Source organism: Ipomoea nil, unplaced genomic scaffold (assembly GCF_001879475.1).
Source record: "Ipomoea nil cultivar Tokyo-kokei standard unplaced genomic scaffold, Asagao_1.1 scaffold0459, whole genome shotgun sequence".
NCBI classification, from domain to species: domain Eukaryota; kingdom Viridiplantae; phylum Streptophyta; class Magnoliopsida; order Solanales; family Convolvulaceae; genus Ipomoea; species Ipomoea nil.
The window spans coordinates 1-9,618 of record NW_017616887.1 but is presented as its reverse complement, the minus strand read 5'-3'; the positions used below and the strand labels follow the sequence as shown (position 1 = coordinate 9,618).

The 9,618-nt window shown below is 68.0% G+C and overlaps 1 protein-coding gene across 1 annotated transcript; it reads left to right on the top strand.

Moving 5' to 3' along the window:
• Positions 1–623: 623 nt before the first annotated feature.
• Positions 624–1,202, top strand: LOC109172983 (high mobility group nucleosome-binding domain-containing protein 5-like; the record flags this gene model as incomplete). Its single annotated transcript, XM_019322229.1, has 2 exons — positions 624–962; positions 1,062–1,202. Coding segments are annotated over exons 1-2 (480 nt in total), but the record flags the coding sequence as incomplete, so codon positions are not given.
• Positions 1,203–9,618: the final 8,416 nt, after the last annotated feature.

Sequence of the window (9,618 nt, the reverse complement as noted above, 5' to 3'; positions counted from 1 at the left end):
GGGGGACAAGAAAATGCGGAGGAGAGGCGAAGCGCGCGGCAAGAGCGGGGGAAGGGGCGCGACGGCAGGGAGGCCGGAGGTCGGGACGCGGGGAGCACGACAGGGTGACGGACGGAAGGGGCGGGCCGCGAGGGCGGCACACGCCCGAGCGCGAATAGCCGGAACGAACTGCCGGCAGCGGGACGACACCGGGCGGGGAAACGCACGGAGGCAAACACAAACTAGACGCAGCCCTAAAAAGCGACGCCAAGGCGGGACCGAAGGTGAGGGGATGCGTAAACTCAAGCCGGGAGGGGACTGGGCCCCAAAGCGGGCAAGCGAGGGCGCACGACCGAAGCACGGGGAGGGGACGGGCCCGGGCCTGAATCGGGCGGAGGAGGACGTCATGGATAGGAAACGCGGGGGAAACTGGCGGAAGCAGCGGGTGAGAGGCAGCGGGGGGTGCCGGCGGGAGTGCAATAGGGTGGAGTAAAATGAGGGAAAAAGAGCCGCGCGACAAGAGGAGGGGAGGGGAAAGGACGGGAGGGCACAAGCTGGGGCCGGGAAGGGAAGAGAAGGTGGGTAGGCGAGAGGGGGAGGAGGGAGGAACCGGGCAAAAGGGCAGGCGAGCGTGAGGCGAAGCGATGGGAAAAAGAGGACCAAAGCGGGGCCAGGGGAGGGAGCAAGTGGAGGGGCGTCAAAAAACGGGGATGGAAGGGGGAGAGAGAGAAGGCAAAGAGGAAAGGGCAGGGGGAGAAAAAGGAGAGGAGTCGTGGCGGGCAGGAGGACAGAAGAAACTGAGTGTTCGGGGGCGAGGGGGGCGGAAAGGAGGGGGCGCTAAGGGACAATGTGGGAGGAATGGAAGGGACGTGCGGGACCCCGGAAAGGAACGGGGTGCAACGCACCACGAGCAGTCAGGACCTATAACGTGGCCACGGCGCGCAGAAACGAGGAGACGAAAAGGGAGACCGGGAAGAACACAGGTGAGGGAGGCGGTCACTAGAGCGAGAAAGCAGGGCACCAAAACGGCTGAGTGGCCGACAGGGTAAGAGAAGGTGTGCCTAAGTAACGGGGGCTCAAAGGCACCGCAAGGGAGAGCCGAGGAAAGCAGAAGATCGAACCGAGATGGAGGCGAGCAAAGGCCAAGTGAAAAGGCGAAAAAGGGAGGAGGAAAGAGGAATACGGAGCAAAGGCCAAGGAATAAGGGCGTAAAAGGGAAACAGGTAAGGGGGAAAGAAAAAAGAAAAAGGCTCACAAGGGGAAAGACAAAAGGCAGGGAAAGACAACAAGACCACAGTTAGGGAGAGACCAAGGAGCAGCATGGGAAGGCAAAAGAGAAAGGCGCGGTCAACGGCAGGAGGAGGGCAAGAACGGGGAGGCAAAGGGGAAGAAGCGAAGAAGCGGCGCGCGGGCGGGCATGCACCCCGAAAGGGTCGAGTCGTGGACGAGAGAGAGAAAAAAAAAAAAAGAAGAAGAGCGAGGCCATGGAGGGGAGGACGGAGCGGCACGAACGTGGAGGGCTAAGAGCCGACGCCCAGACATGAGAGAAGAGGGAAGCGGGACGAGCCGAGAATGTGGGGGGGGGAGAAGAGTAAAGACCCGGGATAACGGGAAAAACAAAAGCCAAAAGCCGAGGACCAAAAGATAAGGGAACACGCCCGAAAGGCAGCCGCTAGCAAGTGATGAGCCGGGGAGCGGTACCGACGGGGAATCACCCACGGGGCGGAGACCGAAGGACAGGGCGTAAGACCAAATAGGAACAGAAACTAGCAGCGGAGGAAAGACGGAAAGAAGAAACGATGGGAGAAATGAGCACCGCCACAACACCGCGCCACTAGGGAGGGCACAGGCCCCGTAAGGAGGAACGAACGGATGGAAAAACAATCAAATGAACGAGAGCAAGATCGGAAGGTGAAGGAGAAGGGCCGGGATAAACACCCCTGATGGCGAGCAGTCTCACAGCAAAACATGATATGCGACAAGCCGTCAAAAGAAACAGTCATAACAAGAATGACGACGAGGGGAACGACGAGCGATGCGACGAAGCGAGGCGATACTGCGTATCAGCGCGGCATAACGCGGGCCCCACCAGAAATGGTTGGGGGGCAATAACAACACAGGACAAGGGGACACGGGAACCACCCCGGGGGACGGCCGGCAGCCCGCGAGTTAAGGAGGGTAAGGAAGCCCGGTGAATAAGAAGGAAAGAGGGGTAAGGCAGGGAGGGGCCGGAAGGAAGGAAGAAGGGCCCACCAGAGAACCAGGGACCGGGCCGACTAGAGAGGGAAGCCGCAGTGAGAGAAAAGAAATGGAAGACTGGACGAGGAGCATGGCGAAGGATGAAGCCGTAACGAGGTGATCGAGGAGACAAGAGAAGGAGAAGACGGTCGGGACGATGCAGAGACGAGGAGCGAGGCGCGCTGAAGAAGGAAGAGGGGCACTGAGGGACCAGGGACCCGGAGCCCGAAACAAGCCCGGAGGCCGAGAAGGAAGAGAAGGAGGGAACCCAGTAGACGGCTGACCCAAGGAGGAGGGCGGTAAAGAGAGAAAGAGCGAGAGAGAGCGCCACCGAGAGCGGATGGCACACACAAGAAGGGCCAAGAATGCCCCGGAGGAGAAAGTCAAGAAGAAGAAGTGAAAGAAAGACCCGGCAGTAGCCAAGGAAGGAAGGAAGGCGAAGGGGAACCCAGGCGCAACAAAAAAGGCAGCGAGTGGCCCCGCGAGTGAGGAGGCCCAGAGGAGGAGGGCCCAGAGGTGTAGGGGGGGGGGAGGGAGGGAGAAGGATTCGGAGAGCTGGAGAGGGGGGAGGCAGGGGCGGAGGAAGAGGGGCGGGACGGAGGAGGGGAGGGGAAGAGGCGGAGATGGAGAGGCGGCGCGGAGGGGGAGGTAGCGGGAGGCCGACAAGCAGGGAGAGGACGGAAGCCAAGGGGGGGGGAAAGAAGAGGAGGAGACCGTCGGGAGGCGGAGAAAAGCGGAGAGACCGAGGGGGGAGCGGAGGAGAGAGGGGGGGGAGCGGAGGGGAGCGAAGGAGGGAAGGTGGCAAGGAGGCGGGAGAAACAGGGATAGGAGAGCGGGAGGGGCGGACGGGCGCGGAAGGGGAGCACGGGAAGGGGCGACGGGGGGACGGAAAGGGCGGGGGAAAGGAGGCGTAAGCAGGGGGGGGGCACAAGGGGGCCGGGGCGGGGGGGAGAAAAGCAGGGCAGTGGGGGGGGGGAGGGGACCGCACCGACGCCGCGGCCAGAAGGGGCCGCGGCGGCACACGGGCAGCCTGCGGCGGGAGCGGCCAGCCGGCGCCGGGCCGACAGGCGGAACCGGCGGGGGGCGACCCACACTCGGCGCCGCGCGAGAAAAGACCCCACACGGCGGGACCGGGGCGGCCCGGGGAGGGGTCCCAACCACCCGGGCGGCCCAACGGACGCCGGGAAGCGGGGGGGCGACCTGGGCGAGGGATGGGGGCGGGAGACCGGGCGAGTGAGGGAGGAGTCGGGAGAGGTGAGGACGAGGGTGGAAGGGAGAGCCCGGTTGGAACGAGGGGAAAGAAGGAGGAACCCGGACGCAGGCGGAGGAGGTGGGAAGGAGCCACGCATAGAGGGGGGGTGAGACGTGGCGCCCCCGGCCAAAGGTGGGAAGGGGGGGGCAGGGGGCGGGCGAGGGGAGGGGGGCAGGTTAGATCTCAAGGCGGGGGACCGAGCGGAGGGGGAGGCCGTAGCGGCGGCGGGCAGTAAGCGGGGCGGGTGCAGGAGGGACACGCGCGGGCGGCGGGCCACCGGGGGGGCGAGTCAAAGGGGCGACAGGAGCGGGCGCGGGCAGAGGCCGGGCCGGCGGGCAGAGGACAGGCGCGGGGCGGTGCTGGGCCACGGGGGGGCGGCAAATCAGGAGGATGGAGCGGCCGCGTGGCAGCGGTGCGCGGGGAGGACCCACGCCGGGGGGCGGAGACGGGGCAGCGCGCGTCGCGGCCGGGGCAGAGCGAGAGGCGCGGACCCGCAGGGAGCGGCAGGGCGAAAGGGGGCAGGGGGCGCCAATCAAAGGGGGCGAGGGGAGTGAGAGAGGAGGAGGGGGAGGAGGAGGATCGGGGCGGGAGGGGACGAGGAGGAGGGAGGCGGGCGGAGGGGGTAGGGGGCGGGAGGAGAAGGAAGGGGGCGCTGGCGGGAGCGGCGCGGGCCGGGGGGGCAGGTGAGACGCTGGGCTGAGATACGGGGGCGGGGGGCGAGCCGGATGCGGCGAGGGGCCAGGGGAAAAGCGAGCAGGGCGGCGAGGCCAGGGAGCGGAGGATCAAAGCGGGGGCGGAGAGAGCGAGAGAGGAGCGAGAGGGAGGGGAGGCAACGCGGTGCGAGTGGGGACCAGCAGCTGCGCGTCGGAACATGAGAGTAGGGGGCGGGCAGGCACAGAACGAGAGGAGAGGCACGCGAGGCGCTGCGAGAAGCGGGGGAGAGCGGAGCAGAGGTGGCCCGGGCGGCAGTGGCCGGGCCGCGAAGGAGCATGTGGACACGGGGGAGCGGGGGAGGAAGGGAGCCTGGGGCACCCGAGCCCGGGGCGCGCGGGGGGGGCAGAACACCCCGGACGCGGGGAGCGGAGGGGGGCGAGGTGAAGGAGAGGCGACGGGAGGAGAGAAGCGGGAAAAGGGGGAAAAGCGGGGGGGGACAGGGGGGAGCAGAGCCGAAGGGGACCCGAGGAGAAGACGCGGAAGACCGGACGGGAGGACAGGAGGCGGGAACGCGAGGGACGGAGGAACAGAGGAGGCAGGAAGCGGAGGACGCGCCGGGAGAGGGGGAAACCGACACGGAACCGCCCCGCACCGGAGCCCGCGCGAACGGAAAAGAACGGCCCCCGACGCGGACCACACCAAGGGAAGGGGGCAGCACACGGACGCAGCGAGACAAGAAAGAGGGACCCGGAAAACCAGCAGCAGGGCGCCAACAAGAAGACAGGCAAGGAGCCCACACGCCGCGAAGAAGGAACCCGAACCGGCAACAAAGGCCGCGGGGAGGGGAAGACCCAGAGGAACGCCGCGGAGGGAGAGCCGCAGGCCACGGCAAGACACGAGGCGGAGCGGGGAGAAAGCCACGAAGAACCCACGGAGGGGCAACAACCAGGGGGGCAACGAGGAGGGCCGAGGGGCACGGGACGGGGGACGAGGCCACCCCGCACCGGGAAGGGCAACCAGGGACGAGGAAAAGCCGCCACCGAAAACAAGGGAGGACCACCAGCAGGGAAGACCACAAACGAGCCCGCCAGCGGCGCGGGGCGCGCCGGAAGGAGAGCCGACAGAGACAACCAAGAGAAAGAAGGCGGGGACAGACCACAACGACGAAACCCAGAAGGCCCGAAGGGGAAGCAAACCCCGCACACCCAACGAAGCCGACACCAGGAAGGCCAACGGCGACCAAACGGGGAAGGGAGGGACAAACCCGAAAGAAGGAGGAACGGAAGGGGGAGACCGCGCCCGCCAGCAGGAGCGAACCCGGCCGGAACGGGGGAAGAAGGGCGCAACGAGCCCAGCCCGGAGACCGGGAACGCCAAGGAAAGGCAAGAAAGAAAAGGAGGACAGAAACAACGGCGGGCGCAAGCGGGAGCACGAAGGGGCGAAAAGGACGCGAGAGGACAAGAAGAGGCAACAGACGCAGGGAAAGGAGCAGACAACGAGAGCCGCCCGGCGAGAAGGGGCGGACCGGGGAACAAGGACCGGGAGGGGGGAGGACACCGGAAGAAGGACAGGGAACACACAAAAGCGCCAAAACACCAGGCGACGGCAAAGGCAGGCAAGCAAGGCAGGCCAAGGAAGAGAAAGGCAGCACCAAGCACGGGGGCACCAAAGGACGGAACAAAGAACGAGCGACAAGCCGAACGCCAAGAAAAACCAAGAAGGCGGAGCAGGAAGCAAGCAAGGCAAAGACAAAGGGGGCGGAGAACCAACCACCCGGGGAAGGGGACGAGGGGGCGAAGGGGAAACCGGACCCGACCGACGGAGCAAAAAGAACAGGCGAGAGGCGGGACGCAGCGAGAAACGCGGACCGAAGGAGCAAGAAAACGAGACGAGGGGCCACCCGAGGGAGGCAAGGCCCGGCGAGGGGCACAGGGACAGGGGGCGGGGCGGGACGGGAAGCGGGGCAGGCGGGGGAGGGCCCGAAGGAAGGCACGCGGCCGAGGCACCGGCCCGCGGGGCCCAACGGGACCGGGACGGGGCCCCAACAGGAGCGGGGCAGGCGGACGACCGCCCACCGCGCGCCCACGGGGACAAGGGGCGGAGGGCGGAACGCCGCACGGGAGGGAGGCAGGGCGCACGGGGGGCCGCGAGGGAGGAACGCGAGGCGGGGGGAAAGAACCAGGGGGCGCCCAAACAGGGGGGCAGCGGGAAAAGACCGGGACACGCAAGACACCAGCGGAAAAGCACAACCAAGGGCAGGACACGGGGGGGGAAGGGGGACGCGACGAGGCAACCGACGAGGGAGGAGGGGCAGAAAGGAGGGGGCAAACCAAGGAGGCGAGGGGGGAACGCGGGCGAAGGACGCACAAAGACCGGAAAAGGCAAAAGGCGAAGGAGGGACCGGGACGCCGGCAAACCAGGGAGAGCGGGCAAGCAAAGCAGAGGACGCCGGACAAGGGGGAGGGAAGCAAGAACGACGGAGGCCGGGGGGCGAGGCAAAAAGGAAAAAGCACAGGGGGGCCAAGAGCGCAAGGGGCAGGAAGGACCCACAAGGAAAGGAGAGGACGCGGAAAGGCACCGAGGCAGGCCACAACGAGGGAGGGAACCAACGGCGCGGCAAAAAGAAAAAGAGCAGGCAAGGACACCCGCACCAGGAAAAGGAACACAAAAGGCACAACGAGGCGAACCGCGGGGAAGACAGGAAGGCGGACGAAGAAGGGCAGGCACGAAAGAGGAGAGGAAAGGCAAGAAGAAGGAGAAAAGCAACCCAAAGGGGACCGACGCCCAAGAAACGGGGGAAGAAGGGGGAAGGGCGCCCGAAGAGAGGGGCGGGGGGGACCAAACGGGGGCAAGACCGGGGACGCAGGAAAGAAGGAAGGGGGAAAGCAGCACGGGAGAGGCCCGCAAGAGAGGGGAGAAGGAGGAAACCGGAGCCGGGGAAGCAAGGGCGAACAAGGAGCGGAAAGGCAAGCAAGGGCCAACACCAAGGAAGAAGGAGCAGCAGGGCGGCAAGACGGCGGGAGCAAAGCAGCAAACCAGAAGAGGCACGGGAAGAGCGAGAACCCGGAACCCAGCCGAGCCGAAGGCCCGGCCCGCCCGCGGAAAAGCGGCCCCCGCCGGAGGGCAAAACCCGGGCGACCCGGCAACCACACGCGGGAGCCCCGAGGGGAACGAGGCCAGACAAGGGGGCAACCGCACACCCGAAGGGGCAACCGGGAAAACGGGGAGCCGAAGGCCGAAAGGCACGGGGGCCGCAGGGGGGAAACCCACGCGCGGAGCCCGGGAAACCGAAGCGGGCCCAAAAAACCCAGCACACAGAAACAGACAAGGAGACAGGGGCCCCGGAGAAGACGGGCGCGAGAGGACCACCGGACGACGGGGGACGCGGGACCCCCGCAAGGAGGGCCAAGCGGCGGGGACGAAGCGGCGCGGAAGGGGGGGGAGAGGGGAACACCCCGGGGGACGGCCGGCAAGCCCGGAGGAAGGAGGGAAGGAAGCCGGGAAGAAGAAGGAAAGAGGAGGGAAGGCGGGGAGGGGCCCGGGAAGGAAGGAAGAAGGGCCACCAGGAACCGGGGACCCGGGCCGAAAGGAGAGGCGGAAGCCGAGGAGGAAGAAAGAAAGGAAACCGGGACGAGGCAGAGGCGAAGGAGGAAGCCGAGACCGAGGGAGCGAGGAGGAAGAAAGGAAGGAGGCCGGGACGAGGCAGACGACGAGGAGGAGGCCCGGGAAGGAAGGAAGAGGGGCCACGAGGGACCAGGGACCCGGAGCCCGAAAACAAGCCCGGAGGCCGAGAAGGAAGAGAAGGAGGAAAGCCCAGACCAGGCAGACCCGAAGGAGGAGGCGGAAAGAGAGAAAGAGGGACGAGAGGAGGCACCGAGAACGGCCACCACAAGAAGCGCGCACCACACAAGAAGGGCCAAGAAGGCCCCGGAGGAGAAAGCAAGAAAGAAGAAAGCGGAAAGAAAGACCCGGCAGAGCCAAGGAAGGAAGGAAGGCGAAGAGGGAACCCAGGGCGCAACAAAACCGAGGGCAGAGCGAGGAGGCCCCGCGGAGGAGGGCCCCAGAGGAGGGAGGGAGGAGGGGGGGAGGAGGGAGGAGGAGAGGGGGGGGGAGGAGGCCAGGGGGGAGCGGGATGGGGAGAGGCGGGAGAAGGAGGGGGGCGGACGGGGGAGAAGGCGAGGAGGAGAGGGGGGCGGGGAGGGGGGAGGGGAGGAGGGGCGGGGAGGGAGGAGGAGAGGCAGAGGACCGAAGCGGGAGAGGTGAAGAGGAAGGGGGGCGGGGGAGGGAAAAAGGAAGGAGAACCCGAGGGGGAGCGGGGGAAGGGGAGGGGAGGAGGCGGGGAGAGGGGGGGAAGGCGGCAGGAGGGGGGGAGGGGAGGGGAGAAAAGCAGGAGAGGGGAGGGGCCAGAGGGGCGGGAGAGGAGGGGAGCGGACAGGGGGGAGGGGCAAGGGCGGGGGAAAGGGGCGAAGCAGGGGGGCGGGGGCACAAAGGGGGCCGGGGCGGGGGGGGGAAAAAGAGGCAGGGGGGGAGGGGGGGAGGGACCGCCACCGACCCGCGGCAGGGGGCAACGCCGGCAGCGGGAGCCGGCGCGGGCAGCGGCCGCCGGGCACCCGCGGCCGGAGGGCCGCCGGCGGGCAGGCCGCGGGGACCGACACCACGGCGACCCAGGGGACCCCAGGGGGAGGGGGGCGGCCCGGGGAGGGCCCCCCCGGGGGGCCCAACGGACGCCGGCGAGCGGGCCGAGGCGAGGGGAGGGCGGGGGACGCGGAGGGGGAGGAGGCGGAGAGAGGGGGCGAGGGGAAGGGGAGCCGGGGACGAGGGGAAAGAAGGAGGAACCCGGAGGAGGAGCGGAGGAGGGGAAGGAGCACGCAGAGGGGGGGAGACGCGGGCGCCCCGGCCCAAGGGGGAAGGGGGGGCAGGGGCCGGGCGAGGGGGAGAGGGGGGCAGGAGACCCCAAGCGCGGGGCGAGCGAGGGGAGGCCGGGAGCGGCGGGGCAGAAGCGGCGGCGGGCAAGAGGGACACGCCCGGGCGGCGGGCCACCGGGGGGGGGCGAGCAAACGGGGCGACAGGAGCGGCGGGGCAGAGGGCCGGGCGGCGGGCAGAGGACAGACGCGGGGCGGCGGCGGCCACGGGGGGGGGGCGAGCAAACGAGGAGGAGCGGCGGGCAGCGGGCGGGGGGCGAGCGACCCCGCCGGGGGGCGAGACGGGGCAGGGGCGGCGGGGCCGGGGCAGAGAGAGAGCGCGGACCCGCAGGGAGGGGCAGGCGAGGGGCCGGGGGCGGCCAACAAAGGGGGCGAGGGAGGAGGAGAGGAGGAGGGGGGGGAAGGAGGGCGGGAGCGCCGGGGGGGAGGTGTAAACTATATACGAGTGGAGGGCAGACGGGGAAGCGATATGACGAGAGCGGAGGATAAAAATCCACAACAAATCAAACAAAAAACACCCCACCTATCAATCAAAATCAAAACAAAATAACTCCACTATACACCAATATCCTC